The 20,352-nt window shown below is 37.4% G+C and overlaps 1 protein-coding gene across 1 annotated transcript in view; it reads right to left on the reverse strand.

The window, feature by feature from the left end:
- Positions 1-789: 789 nt before the first annotated feature.
- TMPRSS11A (transmembrane serine protease 11A) overlaps positions 790-20,352 on the reverse strand; it is a gene marked incomplete at both ends in the record, with an annotated part of 40,427 nt that continues 20,864 nt past the window's right edge. Inside the window, 6 exons of the mRNA XM_080796372.1 lie at positions 790-951; positions 2,663-2,805; positions 4,446-4,705; positions 12,142-12,313; positions 14,215-14,253; positions 19,232-19,392. Coding sequence (XP_080652498.1) covers positions 790-951; positions 2,663-2,805; positions 4,446-4,705; positions 12,142-12,313; positions 14,215-14,253; positions 19,232-19,392 — 937 coding nt within the window. The remainder of the gene's footprint in view (positions 952-2,662; positions 2,806-4,445; positions 4,706-12,141; positions 12,314-14,214; positions 14,254-19,231; positions 19,393-20,352) is intronic.

The following is a 20,352-nucleotide window of genomic DNA, read 5'->3' on the forward strand; positions in this document are numbered from 1 at the left end:
TTCTGGTGGTTCAGCCATGTGAATGGATCTATAAAATGTCAAATTTTTGTGCCATTCATGACTCATGAAGTTACCATTACCTTCCCCCTAGTTTTTGTACCAAAGATACATTTTTGATTAGCTAGTTATTATGTATACTTATTTATTAATCAGGATTTCTCTGGATATATAAATCAGTATTTCTCTTTCTCTATATGCCTGTATTTTTAAAAAATCACTAAGACATTAGAGAGGTTTCACCATACTTTGTTTCCTAGATGTAACTTTTTTTTTTTTCAAAGATCCTTCCATAGAGTTTATAAGTAGAAAATATATTATGGTGAATGGTGAAAAATCTCTTTGGAAAACTTGGAATAACAAGGAAAAATTTAAAAATGTATTTGTGAGCTCAGGAGAAATGATAAGAAATTATATAAGGTTTTCCTGAACTCTTTAAGAGATTAAAAACTTTCCCACTTAAAGGGACCTTTTTGACAAAGACATTCTAAAAATCATGGATTATTTTCAAAAATTTGCATTACACCTCTTTTATACTCCAGCTTGCATGATGTAAAGAATTGAGTGTTTCTGCTGTATTCTCCCTTCCAGGCTAAACTGATCCACTACTTTACAAATTTATAAGGATTTAAATTCCTTATAAATTGGCTATGAGTCATTGCTTAATTGAAGTGATTCCATAATAAATAATGTCATTTAATCTCACTTCATTGTGCTACATTCACTGAATATGTAAATTCTCATACATATATAGCCTGCTCACAGCACTCAATTTCTAACTTTTATAGTGAATTAGAGACCCGTTTTCGAAGTGATCCAGTTTCGGTAATAAACCACTTTTGTGTAGACTCCAGGTTTGTTCTTTTGACCACAGTTGTCTCCCCAGCTCACAATTCCAATGAGATACCAGGTATCTTTAAGATCCTTTATGACTAGAGGTCCCCCAGAATCACCCTGAAAATAAAAGAAAGAATATTAGCTAAATATAAAGCTTGTTACTTAAAATATTCTTATGAACCATATATTTTATTGTTCGATAGCATAGGTATTGATTACCAATTATAGAATAATTAATTGAAACATGGATTTCAAAAGTTATAAAAGCCTTAAATTTCAATTTCCACATTTTAATTTCTTCAGCTTTATAGACATATAATTGACAAGTAAAATTGTGTATATTTAAAGTGTACAACATGATATTTAACAGACATATACTTTGTGAAATGATTACCCAAATCAGTTAATTAACACATTTATCACTTCACATAGTTACTGTGTGTATGTGTGTGTTTTAAGAATGACTAAGGTCTACTGGCAAATTTCAAGTATACAACACGGAAAGTCTATCTAGCTGGTGTTGGGTTTTCTGACTCCAAGCAGAGTGCTTGGACCTCAGTTTTATTGGACAGACTAAACCCCTCACCATGAACCTCAGTTATAATCACTGTATTCCTGTCTTGGACCCTGTCCCTGGGTCACCTTCTCAATATTTTCCCCAAGTTTCTATGGCTAAAGCTTTGTCTTACCACTGACTTGCACAATCATGGAGGAGGCATCTTACCTCTGTTTCCCGTTTCAGTGAAATTTCTTTATGACCATCTCTTTCCTGAGGTATATCACTGATCTCACCATTTGCCTAGATTCCCATGTGCTATCTACAAATGGGCTCCTGTCACCACCTTCTCCTTGTGCATCACGGTTTGGAACTCTCTGTGCATTCTCTGAATTCTAGCTGCCTCCCTCCACATTCTTAGCAACGAGGCTGGATATGTACCAGATTCTGCTCTCGCTCAGCCCATGTGCTATAAAACTCCTTGCTCCTTTTCCGACAGAGGTTTACATGTGTAATTTGTGGGACTCTGGGCAGAGTTTTCTGCCACTAATATCAAAGCAATTTTGGTATTTCACCATGTAGAGTCACCTCCTTGGAATTTTCAAGAATTTCATGTTATAAAGCAAGTGCTTTCAGGAAGAAATACACTTTCTACCTTTGTCAGGAAACATACAAGCTGGATAGCTGTTGGACAGCAGAGGAAGGCACTGGAAAGGACACCAGGTAATCCCAACATGACCTGGTCCACCTTCTCAGTCAGCAGTATGGCCTCTCAGCCTCTTTATGCTGATTACTTGGGGTCCCCTTAAATATGAACTATAATTTCACACCCTCATAATTTTCACTGTGCTCTTTCTATATATAGAAAAATGATACTTTTCTCTTATTCTATAACTGGGTAAGGGCCGTTTATCGTTCAGGTCTATATCCTTTGTTATGTTCTCTCTGTTACTTGCTGCAAAAATGTTCCCTTCATGCTAAAAGTATTTGTTATCTCTTATACCATTTAAAACATCTCATCATAGTTTGTTGCTCATGATTATTTCCTTTCTAGATGAGCCCTTTAAGAAAAGGGACTCTTCTTTATGAACCTTTGGACTTCTAGTATTAAGAAAATTTAATTTTGTTGGTTTGTTGGATAGCATCAAAGAAACTATGTTTATTACATTTTGCTTAATAAAACACCTAAAATATTTGTGTTGTGAAATCTGCATTTAGCAATTATTGAACTGATAAGATGTCCATGTTGATACTAACATAAATAACACAGAATATTTCTTGAAAGAGATAAAAGTGTTTTGAGTTAATGATATTAAAATCATCTCTACCTACCCTGCAAGCATCATACATTCCTTCTAGATATCCAGCACAAAACATTCCAAATTTTATATCACGGCCGTATACATGTGGTTGCTTGCACACATCATCACTTATGATTTTTAGTTTGGCTTCTCGAAGATTATTTTGGGATTTCCCTTCAGGAAAAACAAAGTCATTTTAGTGTTTACAATCAACATCCTTAGCTAGAATGAAGCAAGTGAACTTTTTTCTAATCTAATCTATTTCATACTTAAAATTGTCAATACAGAATGACATTGATGTAAACAGTTTCTAGAGAATAGATTTCCTTTTAAATTCTGGCACATTTAAATGATAATTACTATCCTTATCACATTTTATAAATACCTATACTAGGAATAAAAACATTTCCCAGAGAGCAAACTCTCTTGCTGTCGTTATATGTATGTACCTAGACTGGATTTTGTGATCCAGAGTGTATCTAAGTATACCCCGAAAACATTAAAAAACAAAATCATTTTTATTTATTGGAAGTTTCAGTTAGTATATCGAATTAAATCATTTTGGAGAGGATCATGGAATCTTTGTTACCAGAGACTATCTCTACACAATATTCTTTTTTTGAATGAACATATACTGTATTGTTTGTTTCAGGGGTACAGGTCTGTGACTCATCAGTCTTACACACCTCACAGCACTCACCATAGCACATACCCTCCCCAGTGTCCATCACCCAGCCACCCCATCCCTCCCCCCGACCCCAGCAACCCTCAGTTTGTTTTGTGAGATTAAGAGTCTCTTATGGTTTGTTTCCGTCTCTGGTTTCATCTTGTTTCATTTTCCCCTCCCTTCCCCTACACAGTATTCTTATCCCTGATCCCTTTTAAATTAACTTCTGTAGTTCTGAAGCAGATTTTGCTGCAACCGGACATTGTAGCTGAACAATGGGAAAACCTGTAAGGTGACTGAGGAAGGTAAAATGAGTAGTGGAGCAAACCAAGAGGAGAAGGAGATGAAATGGGTTGAGGGAGGCTCACAAAAATGGGCCATGGAGGGAGGGGGTCTTGGAGTGAAGGTGGGCGTGAGGATGACGACACGCTTGATAAGTACTTGACACCTCATCGAAAACAGCACGTAGAAATAGACTCTAGTTTTGCTGAGGGAGTATTTGCTTCATTTATGTCTTCCTTGAAGCCCATCCTTTCCAAACTGCCTCTCCCTTATGCCATGTGATTCTCACAGTCTGCGTATCACACACCTGCCTTTCTCGGTAGAGGCACAGGAGTGAGGGTTTGAGTTCGCCAGTCAATCCAAGTACCCCTGGACACAAGCAGGGCCAAAAGAGACCTTTTCAGGACTTAACGTGGATTCTGGCCAAGAGGACATGTTCTTCCCTCTGCGGCTACTAGGGGAAGATGATGTAGACCCCGGTGTTGCTGGCCGCCTTTGATACTATGTGGAGCTGGAATCCCTCCATCTGAAGGCAGCCTCGGGGACAACAGAGCCAGAAATAGGAGGATTCAGACATTCAGAATCAAGTGACATCATACATCATATCCTGAATGTCTGAATCCAGCTATGTCTGAAACCAGACTCCTGTCATCTCTCTTGACTTCTGAATTACAAGGGCCAAATTGGCCATTTTATTATTATCTTTGCTTTAGTAAGAGTTGAGTTTCTGTCACTTACAAAATAAGAGCACTCAACGAATCCAACCAGGCTGTGTGGAAATGGGTGGCAGCATAATATTGATGGAGGTTAAATCACACTGTCCTAAATTGGACATAGTGCTTGTGGTCCTTTCTGAGATACTTACCACCATAGGAGAGTGCTCCAAATCCTGTGATATAGACCGTGGAATTTGGTTGGAAGGATGTAGAGGCTTCCGGCAGACAAACCCGGCGGATGTCATCAGTAAAGGTGACCCTGGGAGAGAACTGCACGGCAGCGATATCGTACTCCCTCGCTGGGAAGTGGTATCTCTCATGGACAATAATTCTTCTGACATTTCTTTTCATTAATGGAGGGTTGATTGTCGTTCCAAAACTAACAGTCCATTGATGTGGATTTGCATTACTGGAAAGTGTTAGAAATGAACAGAATATATAAACTGCACTATAATAATTATATAAAGGCTAATAAAAAACTCCATCTTAAAAATATATGTTGTAATGATAGTTTCCTTTGACCTTTAAATCTAGTCTATTGCTATTTTGAAAAAATAAACTGTGTACAAACAGTATCTTAGAGCTGGGATCCAAAAAAGAACTATGAATTTCAGAACTGTAAAGCATATAAACTACCATTCATTCATCTCTTCAACAAATATTTATTGAAATTCTATATGATGAGCCTTATATGGTTAAAATGGTGAACCAGACAGAAAAAGTGCCTGCTGGTGGCTGTATTCAATTCCAGTGAAGGAAAAAAGCAAAACAAATTAACAGATAAATAAATCCAAGCAGTAATCACAGTTATGAATAAAATAAAATAGAGCAATTGAAAAGAATATGGGGGCGTGTGTAGGTAGATAATTCTCTTTTGAGAATATGATGTTTATTTATTTATTTTAGATTTTATTTATTTATTTGACAGAGAGAGAGATCACAAGTAGGCGAGGAGGCAGACAGAGAGAGAGAGAGGGGGAAGCAGTTTTCCTGCTGAGCAGAGAACCTGAGACCATGACCTGAACTGAAGGCAGAGGTTTAACCCACTGAGCCCCCCAGGCGCCCCGAGAATATGATGTTGAGATTGAGACATGGTTGATGAGGAGCCGGCTATGAGGAGACAGGGAGACAAGTTTCCAGACCAGCCTGCCAAGGCCTGATACCAGCTGGGCTATAGTTCAAGACACAAAGGAAGAATGGTGGGAAATGAAGCTGGAGAGGTAGCAGGAACCAGATTTTCGTGTTTCTTACATGTCATGAATAAAGAGTTTAGATTTCATTCAAGTGATATGGGAATTCCTTGGATGGTTTTAAGCCATGAGTAATGTAGTCTCTTGTACATTAAAAAAAATTACATACGTTCTTTCTGGAGAATAGATTGTTGGAGGGCAAGAATTAACAAGGTAAAAGTTGTCAGAAGTCTTGTGAAAAATGACCAAATGTGGGTGACTTGTAACTTGGGGTCTTGAGTAATTGGTGGATCATGGTATGGATGGAGACTGGAAAGGTCGTCTAGTAACAAAAGATCATCCAGTAAAGTCTTCGTTTTATACTTAAGGAAAATAAATTCTAGATGGGTTAAACTATTTGCCTACTATCATGTCTTCTTGACTCTCTGGCTCTTCTCTTTATTAGACATGGTCTCTCACCACAATCTGTTTATTAGTAGCAAGATTAGTGTTCTTAACTAAGTAATTGAACTAACATCACCCATGAGGGATAAGCAGAGACAGATATTGCCCATACAGATACTTGTTTCTTGACCTAATTATTTCTTAACAGGTAGTTTTAGTCATAGAAAGCATATAAGCATATATCATGGGGTTTAAGTCCAATTTGAAAGCTGTAATAGTGTTGGGATTATTATTTTTTTCTCTAAGGCAACTTAAAATTTAAGTTGTGTTTTTATACGCAATTTTTATGTGCAAAAATACTTTAATGAGAAAAACGAAATAAAAATTAGATTGTGGGGAGCACCTGGGTGGCTCAGTCAGTTAAGTGTCGGACTCTTGATTTGGGCTCAGGTCATGATCTTGAAGTTGTGAGATTAAGCCCCATGTTCGGCTCTGCCCTAAGCATGGAGCCTGCTTAACATTCTCTCTCTTTTTCTTCCTCTGCCCCTCTCTGCTCATGTTCTCTTTCTCTCTCAAAAAAAAAAAGTTTGTGAACACAATTATTCATATTGTATAAATATGACATTTTTGTTTATAATTCAGTCTTTTTGAGTTTTGTGGATGTAAATTTGCTCTCTCAACTTAATTATGCCTAGATAAACTTAACATAAATCAAGTATTTTGAACGTGGGAATGCAAAGGACAGTCCTTGAATATTGTTTATTCAAATGGAAATGATCATTCTAGAACTTTCAGACAATGCCCTGATACCATTTAATACAGCTTGTATTTGTTATATTTGTAGATAATGAGCCCGAAGTAAACCTCTGACATGAGAGATACTAAGTGAAGATTATAGATAAACTTTCTAAATTTTTAATCCAGGCCCAAATAAAAAAAGATACAATTTAATGGTGATAAGTATAAACCAGTAATTTAGATCCCCATCTAAAATGTAAGAAATCAAAGTGGGACTCCTATCTGGAAACCATCCCTGTAAAAAGGATCTGAGAATTTTGTTGATTATTAGCTTGAAAATCAATCATGTGATAAGAGTTCTTAAAGTGTTAATTTCATATAAGACTGCAATGATATGAAATAATCTCAGAGTAGGGAAGGCCATAAAATGTCATTTGGTCTTTTCACTGGTCCAGTGCTTGAAAGATGGGACTTTGCATGAGGCAGACATATATGCCTCTGTTCGGTTCCACCATCCCCTAACAATTGTGATTTTGGGCAAGTTACTTAACTTTTCTTTCTTTTTTTTAAAAAATGTATTCATTTTAATGAGAGAGAGAAAATGTGTGTGAGCAGGGAGAGGGGCATAGGGAGAGAAAGAGAGAGAAAACCTTAAGTGCTGGGCATGGAGCCCAATGCTGGGGCTTGATCTCACAACCCTGAGATCATGACCTGAGCCCAAATCAAGAGTTGGATGCTTAACTGACTGAGCCACCCAGGCACCTCAACTTAACTTTTCTTATTTCCCTCGGTGTAAAAGGGCTTATCAAGCAGGGTTTACTAAATGAGGCAAGTGTAAGAATTATATAATACAAATCTTAAGCATCTAACTAAAATTTTGTAGCACATGGGAGCTTAATAAATGGTTAATAGTTGCTGTTGTAAGCACACACTCTCAAGTAGCAATTCTTTTTGCTTGAATCCTGCCGGTGGGGACCTCTCCTTTCCCACCTCTTTCTTCACCTTGGGATACCTCGCATGTTTGAGCAGCTCTAACTGTTAACAAGTTCTTCCTTGATACCTTAATTCTCTTCCACAGGAAAGCGTCTCAGACATTGGGTTTATATGGCAAGGCTATATGGTTGTACCATCACCTTTCTTTATCATCCAACACTCTATACTCTAAGAGTATTTCATTTCACTGTTTTCATTTAAGTCTGCTGTCCAGGACAGAATTCACTATTCTAGTCAGGATTTGACCAATGAAGAGTCTCCTTTATTTTGGAATCTGCAGTTCTCTTAATTCAATTTAAATCACCATGTAGTTTTGTGAACAACTGACTCATAGCACGTTTTTTTCTGACACAAATTTCTCGACAATTTTCACATGTTAAAACACAAATATGATTTTGGTACTGATATACTTGGATTTTTTTGGACCTATTTAGAGCCTTACATTTATACCAACTAAAATTAATCATTTAGTTCTTGCTTATTACTCTAACATAATTAGTGTCTTTTTGAAATTTCTGTTTTTCTTACCCAGACATATGTCATCCTTTCCAGCATCTGTCATCAGCTACTTTGTTGATTATAACTTCCACATCATCTGCCAAGCCTAGAAAATACACTGTCTAGGACAGGGTGCAGGATTAAGATCTTTGGTGGGGCATAAAAAACATCCTCAGCATTTTAACAGCAATTGTTAATCATGATCCTTTAGTGAGAATTGTTTAGTTATCGAGCTTCCTATTATGATCACATTCAATTTATATTGTTTTATGTTTTCAGAAGCCTTCCCATTTTACTTTGTCACTATGACATTGATCATATTATCTATTTTGAGAAGTGTATTTTAAGGGAGACACTGACAAAATAAAAAACATTTATAGGAGAAGAACCAAGATTGTAGGACATCTGAAGCTGATGCTGTGAAATAAAGTAGTGATATTTATTTTCACATATGGTTTGGAAATTTTCACTCATTTTATATTGTTTGGTTTGAAAAGGAGAAAATAAGGAAATTTTTCTTTGCATGATTCTATGGGGAAAAGAAAGAAATTTGATCCTTGCTGCTCCAGATCAAAGAACAAATATCAATGGTGGAAGTTGTTAGGTTGCAGAATTGGCGTTCAGTATTATAAAGATATTTGCACAAGTAGAACCATCTACCACAAAACTGGCAAACTTTGGAGAGAGTAAGCCCTCCATTCCTTTGGGATATTCAAGGACAAACTAGGTACCTGCATAAGGGATTTCTGTACATTCTAACATATTGCCCTATTGAGCTCTGATGTCTTTCAAACTTTAAGAATCTAAGTCTCTATACAGATTTAGACTCAGGCAGGCAGAATTTACTATGGTATCATAAGTCAGAATTTTATTTGCAAATATCTTTTTCCATTTGGTAAGCTGTCTTTTGTTTTATATTGTTAATGTTTTCCTTCAGCATGCAAAAGCTTTTTATTTTGGTGTAGTCCCAAAATAGTAGTGTAGTTTTAGTATAGTTTAATTTTGCTTTTGTTTCCCTTACCCTAGGAAACATGTCTAGAAAAATGTTTCTACAGTTTATGTCAAAGAGATTGTTGCCTGTTTTCTTCTAGGAATTTTATAGTTTCAGGTCTTACATGTAGGTCTTTAATCCACTTTGAGTTTACTTTTGTGTATGTTATAAGATGGTGGTACAGCTTCATTCTTTTGCATGTAGCTGTCCAGTTTTCCCAACACCATTTGTTGAAGAGACTGTGTTTTCCCCTTGTATATTCTTGTCTCCTTTGTCACAGATTAATTGACCATATAATGGTGGGTTTATGTCTGGGAACTTTATTCTGCTCTATTGACTTATGTGTCTATTTTTGTGCCAATATCATATTATCTTGAGTACAACTTTGTAGTATACCTTGAAATCTGGGATTGTGATTCTTATAGCTCTATTTTTTCTTAAGATTGCTTTGGCTATGTGGGGTCTTTTGTGCATTGAAGGAAATCATCAACGAAACAAAAAGGAAACCTACTGAGTGAGAGAATATATTTGCAAATGATATATCTGATAATGGGTTTATATTCAAAATATAAAAAGAATTTATACAACTCAACACCAAAACAACAACAACAACAACAAACAAACCCCAAAAAACAAATGCTCTAACTGAAAAATGGGTAGAGGGCCCAAATAGACATTTTCCCAAAGAAGACCTACAGGTGGCCAACAGACACATGAAAAGATGCTCAACATCACTGGTCATCAGAGAAATGCAAATCAAGACCAAATGAGTTTATCTTTGTATATGGTCCATATATACAATATAGTATTCTGCCTCCTTCGGAAAGGATAAATACCCAATTTTTGTATCAACATGGATGGGACTGGAAGAGATTTGCTGAGTGAAATAAGTCAAGCAGAGAGAATCAGTTATCATATGGTTTCACTTACTTGTGGAGCGTAAGGAATAACATGGAGGACATTGGGAGATAGAGAGAAGTGAGTAGGAAGAAACTTGAGAGGGAGACAAAGCACGAGAGACTGTGGACTCAGAAACAAACTGAGGGTTTTGGAGGGGAGGGGGTGGGGAGTGGAGTGAGCCTGGTGGTGGGTATTATGGAGGGCACATATTGCATGGAGCACTGAGTGTGGTGCATAAACGATGAATTCTGGAACACTGAAAAGAAATGAAATGAAATGAAAAAAAAAAAAAAAGAACAAAAAAACCCAAATGAGACATCACCTTAAACCTATCAGAATGACTAAAATTAAAAAGATAAGAAGAAGGTGTTGGCCAGGATGTGGAGAAAAAGGAACTCTTGAGCACTGTTGGTGAGAATGTAAATTGGTACAGCTATTGTGAAAAACCATATAGAGGTTCCTCACAAATTAAAAATAGAATTACCATATGACACAGTAATACCACTACTGGGTATTTATTCAAAGAAAACCAAAAACACTAAAAAACACTAATTCAAAAAGATGTATGACCTCTTAATCAAAACTACAATGAGACATCACTGCACACTTGTCAGAATACCTAAAGTCAATAACGTAAGAAACAACAGGTGTTGGCAAGGATATGAAGAAAAGGAAAACCCCCTTACACTGTTGGTGGGAATGCAAACTGGTGCAGCCACTCTGGAAAACAGTATGAAGACTCCTCAAAAAGTTGAAAGTAGAACTACCCTATTATCTAACAACCACACTACTAGGTATTTACCCAAAGAATACAAAAATACTAATTCGAAGGGATACATGTTTAAAGCAGCATGATCTACAACAGCCAAATTATGGAAACAGACCAAATGTCCATTATGAATGGATAAAGAAGATATGGTGTATATATATATGCAGTGGGATATTACTTAGCCATAAAAAAGAATGAAATCTTAACCATTTGCAATGACATGGATGGAGCTAGAGTATTATGTTAAGTGAAGTAAATCAGAGAAGGACAAGTAGTATATGATTTCACTCATGTGGAATTTAAGAAACAAACCAAAGAGCATAGGGGAACAAAGGAGAGGTAAACAAAGAAACAGACTCTTAACTATAGAGGATAAACTGATGGTTACCAGAGGGGTGGTGAGTGGAAGGATGGGTTAAGTAGGTGGCGGGGATTAAGGAGTACAGTTGTTATGATGAGCACTGGGTGTTGTATGTAAGTGTTGAAGCACTAAATTGCACAGTTGAAACTAATATTACATTGTATGTTAACTGGAATTTAAATAAAAACTTTTAAAAAAGAAGCCAAAAAATGTTATATGCACCCGTATGTTTTATTGCAGCATTATTTACAATAGCCCAAATACTTAAGCGACTTAAGTGTCCAATGATAAAGAAATAGATAAGGAAGGTGTAAGATGTACACACACACACACACACACACACACACACACACACACACAGGAATATTACACAGCCATAAGAAAGGAGGAGATCATGCTATTTGCAATAGCATGGATGAACCTAGAAAGTATTATGCTAATAATAAATAATTCAGACTGAGAAAGACAAATGCCATATTATTTCACTCACGTGTGGAACCTGAAAAAAAAAAAAAGGGAATAAACAAGTAGAATCAGACCTGTAAATACGGAGAACAAACTGATGGTTGCTGGAGGAGAGGAAGATTGAGGGGTGAGAAAAATGTAGAATGAATAACTCCCAGGAATAAAAGGCACAGCATGGGAAATATAGTCAGTGATGCTGTAATAGTGTTGTATGGTGATGGATGGCAGCTACACTTTTGGTGAGCACAGCGTAACACATAGAGAAATTGAATCACCACGTTATACACCCGAAACTAACGTAACATCTGTGTAAACTATACTCCAACACCCCTTCCCAAGACCTGTGAGGCCATGACCAATGAGTGCTAAGATAATTACTACTACCCCCACTAATTTTGCAAAGAAGTATACAACTGTAACATTATATTAGAAAAGAACCAGAAAGAAAACTTTCTCATTTACCTCAGTAATATTTGGGGGTATTGGTTATTACTCAGAACATAATAAAACTCAGTTTTTAATAGTAGTGGAGGCCAACTTACAGTCAATAACTTACTTCAGAAAGCAGTGCGCTGCTGTGATGAGCCACGTATTACTGACCAGGGTGGCCCCACACTGATGTATGTTATTACGCTGAAGGGAAGCTTGCCAAGGCCAGGCAGCCTTGGCTGCGATGTCTCCAGACATTATTCTGTTGACTATTAGTGGAACCACTCGTTTACCACAACCTGTACGAGATAAGATCATTAAGTCATGAGAAATGTCTCTATAGTCTTTGGTTCAGAGTACCTAAGAGAGAGCTCTAATCTAGTATTGACATTTATCATTATATAAACATATACAATATTAATATCTACCCTCTGTGTTTCCTAATATGTTGATGTTTTGCTCATCCTTGTATTTATTCATAGATATATATTGCTTACTAAAGCTATGTTAAACTACAAAGGGTTGATATATCACAAAGTAGGTGTCTGAGGACTTTAGATGTCCTGGGAGCTCCTACTAAGACTATTGTTTCCCAGTTTCAGAAGACCCAGTTTGTTACTTTGACCCGAAATTTTCACCAGAAGAGCTCCCCAGACAAGTAATTGACCATTTGTTGGAACTCCTTCTCCCATATATTTTTCTGTATGACTAGTTCCTAAGGTGTGCATGGGTTAATGTATGATGACCAGTTTCTCACTCTTCAGGATAGAGAGTTCCGTGTTTCCACATAAATATCCCATTCACTATTGGTGGGAATAAATACGTACTGTATTACGTGTATCAGATCAGAGATTATTTTGCTGCTTAGGGTTTCTCAGAATTAAGCCTGTTATGAACATGGTGCTAATGAAGAAAATATTGTAGACTCAATTCTTGTTCCAACTAATTGAGTATCAAAAAAGAAAACTCATTTTACTGATATTGACTACACAGCACTGTGGCCTGTCATTTTAGAAATCTCCACCACTCTGCCATCACTCTAGTGTAGACTACCTTTTTTCTCATCTGGAGGACTAGGATAGCTTTAGTTTGTCACCCTGCTTCTGTCCAGCTCTTCTGATCTATTCTCCATACTGAAAACTGAGTGATCTTTCTTATATGTGTAAACCCTTTAGTGACTTCTCATTGCCTTTCAAATAAAGTCAAAATGTTTCAGCATGGTTCTGGTCCTTGATCACTATTAATCATACCCATTTCCCATTCTATGTTCCAGTTACACTGACGTTTTTCAGTTATAAGAAATGACCATGTTCTTGCTTTTCTGAAGACATTTTTACATACTACTGCCCCTGTCCAGGACACTTATTTTGCTTGCCACTTGATTCACACCATCTCCTCTCTCTCCTGTCTCAGGGATCATTTTCTGACCCTATAAGACCAGGTTAAGCTGACTCTGTGATTGACTGTCAATCACATTGTGCACTTTCTCTATTGTAGCATTTATCACACTATTTTAACATTTCCTGATTTATTTATGTCTTCCCCTACCTTCAAACTCTTCATTTTAGAGGAGGGATCGTGTCTTATTCATAGTGGGATTCTCTTTCTGGCACTTGGTAGATGTGAAAAAGATACTTGTGGAATGAATGAATGAATGAATAAATGAATAGAAATATATAGTGTGTTTGCAAGATACAGAGGCAAATGCATGAATACCTTCGTTCAAATTCATCACCACTTTGATAAAATCTTTCAAAATTTAGGCCGCAGTGATATGGAGTGAGTGGATGGAGCTGCTGTCAACCATGAAAATGAATGTATTAAGCAAATTTTATAGCTCAGTCATAGACAATACGGTCTGTTTCCTCCCCATTTATTGCTTTCTTTGATTTTATTTCTCAGCAGAAAGAACATTTCGTAGCGTTTCTAAGATTAGAAAAACAAGCCCATTTATTCCAAGGCAGAAATGCATAATTTATTTAAATTACCCCCCAATTCCACCATGTGAAATGTTTTTCTTGAACATGATGAAAAAGATCAGTTTCAGAGTTAGAAAAACGTTTTTCCATCTGTTGTCCAGTTGTTATTCTCTTCCAAAGAAAATGTGTGACATGGATGGGAAATTATGAGGTAATACTTGAAGACATTGTCCTTTCTGATGTGGAAATTGAATTTGTTTTTAAAAGCTAACTAGACTTACATGCTTGGACAGTTAGCTTCCCTGTTGATGAGCTCATTGCTGAAAAACAAAATGGAATATAGATTGATAATGTGATATGGTCTTAGTTGGTCTTTCAGAGGATATTGACTATATATGAACTCTGGACAATTGAGCATGTAATCAGGAGAATGGCAACCCGATAAACTAGATATGCATACAATTTTTATAGAGATTCATAGGCAACCTCTGGGTAGGTGGAAAAATCCTCAAGCTGTAGGTGATTAAGACACAAATAGTGGATGATTAAACTCACAAATAGTTTGTATTAATACAGAACAGGGATTTCCTAATGGGCAGGATATAGCCTCTTTGGATTTCACTTCAGGAGATAGAGAAAATGGGGAAGGAAGGAGCAAGTAGATGGGGTCTCCAGACTCAAACCCAGCCTCAGTCAGAGCAGCTCTGCTTTTATCTCTTCTGTTTAAGAATTCATGTAAGCCTTTCTTTAGTCAAAGGGTTTAGGAATAAAAAAAAAATCTTTGAAACTACCCACATAAACTATATTTAAAATACTTCTAAAACAATTACTAAATTGTCAAAATGATTTTTTCTGAAGAATAAACGACTATGTAGTCTTATCCAACATCTGCTGAATATTGGTAAAGACCAATTATTGGACAGAATCTAAAATCAAATTTTCTCAATTTCCAACAAAGTTAAGAATCTGACAAAGGATTGGGACGCCTGAGTGGCTCAGTCGTTGAGTGTCTGCCTTCGGCTCAGGTCATGATCCCATGGTCCTGGAATTGAGCCCCGCATCAGGCTCCCTGGTCTGTGAGCCTGCTTCTCCCTCTCCCTCTGCCTGCTGCTTCCCCTGTTGGGCTCTCCTTCTCTCTCTCTCTGTCAAATAAATAAATAAAATAATAAAAAAAAAAAGAATCTGACAAAGGACACATGAACATTTCAACTTAAATTGATGGAAGGTTATTTGAAAATTGTGTTGATTTTCAAGATAAAAAGCCTTACTGAGCAGAATGAGGATAAACTGTTTTACTTATTTCGACCAGTGCCATGTTTCTCAGACTCATACTCTCTGTCTCTAACTTTACATTGTGCAAAATAAGAATGTTTCTTTCTACTCACCTTCTATAAATCCAACTTGGCAAACTAGTAAGGATAAATTCTGTGAAGCGGGAATTTTGAAAGTATCCAATTCAAGAATACCCTTACAGGGGCACCTGGGTGGCTCAGTTGGTTAAGCGGCTGCCTTCTGCTCAGGTCATGATTCCAGCGTCCTGGGATCGAGCCCCACATTGGGCTCCCTGCTCAGTGAAGAGCCTGCTTCTCCCTCTCTCTCTGCCTGCTGCTCTGCTTACTTGTGCTCTCTCTCTCAAATAAATAAATAAAATCTTAAAAAAAAATAATACCCTTACATTCATGCCCAAGTCATTATATGATAAAGAATCAATTGCTCAGGACACATTCTCAGTATTTATTCTATAGAAGAACTCAATTTTCTGTCAAATGTAGTTTTAAAGCAGTAAATTTCTTGTTTCATTTTTTAAAACATAATTTAATATTTCCTACGTTAGTTAGTAATGGATTAAAATGGAAAGTAGTATAATGTTAGAATTCTTCCTTAAAACTTCATCTTAGTTTGAGCAAGACGCAAATTTCCCCTTTCCAGGAAGGATACCAGGTTGTTCGAAATGGTTGTGAGTGTAATTGAATTTTTGAGGAGTGAATTTTTAGGGAGAATGATTACACTTAGAGTTAAAATATCCCCATGCAGGTAACTAGCTGTTGATATCTAATTTTTACCAAATAATTTTACTTTGTATGTGAAGGAGTGAAATGAACATTAACACCTAAGTCATGAAAATGAGCCTCTAACATACTTCTGAGTTGAGAGTAATTGCGTTAGTATTCAGGGCTCTGCATGCTACAAGGACCATGAGGGGAACTGGAGCACACATGAACCAAACGGAGGCAGTGACCTGCTCTTTCAAGCCATGGTGTTTTAAGGGCCTACTTAGCCAGAACGACCCCATCTCAGTAGAACGGCCATTTTGTTGTTTATGCATTGAACTTAAATTGACCCTGCCCTCCCCTCCCCCCCGCCCCCCCCCCAAGAACTTACTTAGAAACAAGTCTGAGAAACCAGTAAAATATGGCTGACCAGTCCCTGATAAAAGAGCCCAGATATAAGGACTGGTCAGGTCAGGCTGAGATAACAGAGCCCAAATGCAAGGACGAGTCAGGCCAGGTGGAGGCGTCCAATCAGTAAAGCACACATACTATCTCCCTAACCACCAAAGAATATAAACCCCACCTTTTGGGCGCCAATTCTGACCAAAGTGGTAGGCTAGTTCAAACAGCTACTATAGGGTAAATTGTAATTCAATTGGCCACCCGTGTGTGACCTAGCATGATTATGCAACTTTCTCTGTGTGTTACAATCTCATTGGCCAGGCTCAACCACATGGCCTTTGCTCTATAAAAGCTGGTCTGTGAGGCTGGTGGGGAGGGGTCGCTCTCTCCGTAGGAGACGCCCCCCGGCGGTCGGTTTGATTCTCTGTGCTGGCGCGAAATCAAGCTTTGCTTGACCTTCCCTTTGTATCAGTCTAGATCCTTTGATCACGGACCCCATCAGTGTTTGCAATGCAAAGGAGCCGATTTTAGCTTCCTTTTGACACATTGCATCCCACAAAGGATCCATACCATGCAGTGTTTGTTTTCAAAAGAAACCCCAGAAGACAACAAAACAAAACCAAACCAACCCACAGATTCTTGACAAATAACAGATAATCTTAGGCTGCAGGGTTATTTCTAGACTTGGTCTAGAATTTCAACAGTTTTCCACTCATTGGGAACCGCCCAGATTGAGTGTTCCTGGAGAGCTGTGATTTTGCCTTGAGGATTCCGCTGAGCTTTTCACTAAGTGGGTTTTTCTAAATGTTAGTAAACACTCCTCTTTTTACATTTGGAAATGTGGAAAATTTGAAAGTTCCAGCTTTTTCTACTACCAGTCACTTGCATTATGCTTTCCGGTTTCCAAAGCAAGTGTAGAATTTACTAGCTTTCTTTCTAAGTAGTAATGGCCTATATGTTTCACATTTTCTATTTTCTTATACAACCTCAAATACATGATTACAGGAAGAATAATTGCAATTTTTATGGATGAGAGAACAGAGGTAAAGTCATGGGCCAGTTACTTGGGTGGTCTTTTTTTTTTTTTTTAAAGATTTTATTTATTTATTTGACAGACAGAGATCACAAGTAGGCAGAGAGGCAGGCAGAGAGAGAGGAAAGGAAGCAGGCCCTCTGCCGGGCAGAGAGCCCGATGCGGGGCTCGATCCCAGGACCCTGGGATCATGACCTGAGCCGAAGGCAGAGGCTTTAACCCACTGAGCCACCCAGGTGCCCCTACTTGGGTGGTCTTAAAGTGACTCGGTGGGGTTAGAATTGGGTAACTTTTCAAATCAGGTTCTCCAATAGCATCCTGCCTTTTAAGCTACTAGTCATTAAGATTAAAGTGTAGCACATAAACTGAACCTGTAAAAAACAAAAAGGCCAGGCAACTGATAGCTATTTTGTGCTTCATTGCTGGTTTCAGATAGCTCAGGCTTTTAAATTTCTGGCAAATTAACTGGTTATTGGAAGTCACACACAACACGTCATATAATTTATCAGAATGGCCACTATTTCACAACCTCGACTCATTTGTTTCCCCACTTAACAAGGTGGATTAAGCCCTTGACAGGTTCTTCCCTCCTGGGTTGGGAGCGGTCCCAGCTTTATTCCCGGAGTAGCTGACTCTTCACCAGCGAACTCTGGCCCATCCCATTCCCTCAGATTTTCACTTCCTGGTCAGGTTTCCTCTTGAGGAGTTAGCCAGACCCTTACAAGGGTAGGGCATCCTGTTTCAGCTCTGATATTAATTACTTACCCTGAAACTCTCTTAAGTCTGGGATCCATTGGAATCTGTAGGAGAAATCTGCACTTGTGTGCCAGAAGTAAGTATTGCAGAAGTAGCTTAATGCACAAGGGTAAACAAGTTTCTGTCTAGCTGGACTCCGCAGAGCCTTTAATATGCTAATATAAGAGATGAATATCATAGACAGAACTTCTAAGATGTGTTTGACCCAGAGCACTTTTTTATGTCAAGCCTCTCAAGAAATTAGAGATCTAGATTTGGATCTTACATCCTTTAATTTATTAGCATCCTTAATTTTTTGTTTCTTTTATATATTTATAAAGGTGAATTTTCCTACTTCCTAAGAATATAGAAATTAGATGCTGCATGTGAAGAGCATAGAAAAGGGCCTTGATAAAGATTGGTTTGCCTTTTTAGAGTAATGATAATGGCATAATGATTCCCGTGATTTTTTTTCTAGCACAGTGATTTTCAAAAGTTTTTATTTTTATTTTTTTGTCACCATATCATATACCCTCCCCAGTGTCCATCACCCTGCCACCCCACCCCTCCCACCTGCTCCCCTCCAGTAACCCTCAGTTTGTTTCCTGTAGCTCAGTGATTTTTAAAACATCACTTTTAAGGTGGCTTTAGTGGCTCCAAAGTTGGTTTATCATTTTCCCAAATGCCCACAGGAGAAAAAGTTAAGAGAAACGTCATAATTTCACTATATACAGAAAGCATCCATATTTTTAAAAGGCAACACATGAATTTATGTTTTAGGAAGGTCACGCCCTGAAAAATAGTTGTTGCTAAATGCTTGGTATTTTCACTAGCTTAGTCATGGAGGCACTGACTGGATCAGATTAATTCTCTATTAGTGGTAAGGTTTGCCTTTATATAAGGACCACTGCCAGTCAATACCTACAGGAAAAACGACTTGATAACTAACTTCAGACTTGCTTTTATCAGAGAAACATAAAACCTTGAAATGCCATTTTTTTTAACTTGAAAAAATTTTTCCCATCTAAATTCTAGCTGTTATTTGGAATGGAAGTTAATGGTAAGTAAGTTTAAAATAAGACATGAAGTAGAACTAGTAGAAAACTTCACACCCCAAAAAAGGGTGTACCTACTTACCATTAACTTGAACTGAAGACGCATTTATGGGTAAGGCTCTTGTTTTCCTTATCTTCTGATTTAAGATGCTAACGATTTTCTCCTTTATTAAGGCCCTTTGCTCAGTAGAGGGGAACTGGAACACCATAACGATGTCTGCTTTCACACCATCTTCCTCTGGACTGCAACGTACAAGAGAAAGATGTTTATTCAAGGAATACATTGGGCCTTACACTCTTTCCTGGATTTAACGCCCCTGCATTATGCCTTAATTGCTAAAAGTGTTGAGAACTAATCTTCTTACATTGACATTCATCTGTATGTCACTATCTGACCCAAGACCATTTTATATGTTCCCTCTTCAAGTTTCCATCATGTTTTGAGTAAATTTTACCCATTAATTCGAAGGCTTGTTATAGCGGTTGGGTAAGATTCAGATATCAAAAAAATTTCATCCAAATTGTAAAGTCTGAGGATCAGAAGAAACTTTAGTGGTCTCTTTGGCCAGCGGATACGTACATCACCTCTAGGCACCCATGGCCCTCTAACCCCAGGGCAGTAATTAAAATGATGGGAAATTTACTTCCCTCCAGAGGCTGTTTCTCTTTGGTCAGCTCTGATTTTAAGAGAATTCTTCACTTTGAGTTGAAATGTGTCTCTTTATATCTTCTACTACATTAGGATTAGGTCTACCAGTTGGGACATATATAAAAATCAAGCTCGTTTTCCACATAAAATATTTGAAGACAGGGACATTCTTGGTTCCTGAGTCTTCTCCAGATTAAATATGTCCAGTTCCTTGAACTTTTTTCATATAAACAAGTTCAAGTCTCTCTACCTGTAGTATTCAGTTTTTCCTTTTAAATTAGGAAAACCAAACAATTAAAGGCCCCTAAAAAAATCAAATCTATGTACCGATCTACTTTGTCACTTATTTTTACACTTCAAAAGACCCAAGCTCTGAAAAGCACTACAGGCCTAATTCTCCTGAATCCTTTGACTAAAAACAGGAAATCATATTGATTCTGATGCACTTTTATATATTGTTGTCCATTTAGGCTCCAGAATGTGAAGATACAAATAATCAGAATTTTATGACATATTGGCAAATGTAAGACCAAGTTAATTTTCCCTCTTTAGAC

Source organism: Martes martes (assembly GCF_963455335.1).
Source record: "Martes martes genome assembly, chromosome: 2".
Taxonomy (NCBI): domain Eukaryota; kingdom Metazoa; phylum Chordata; class Mammalia; order Carnivora; family Mustelidae; genus Martes; species Martes martes.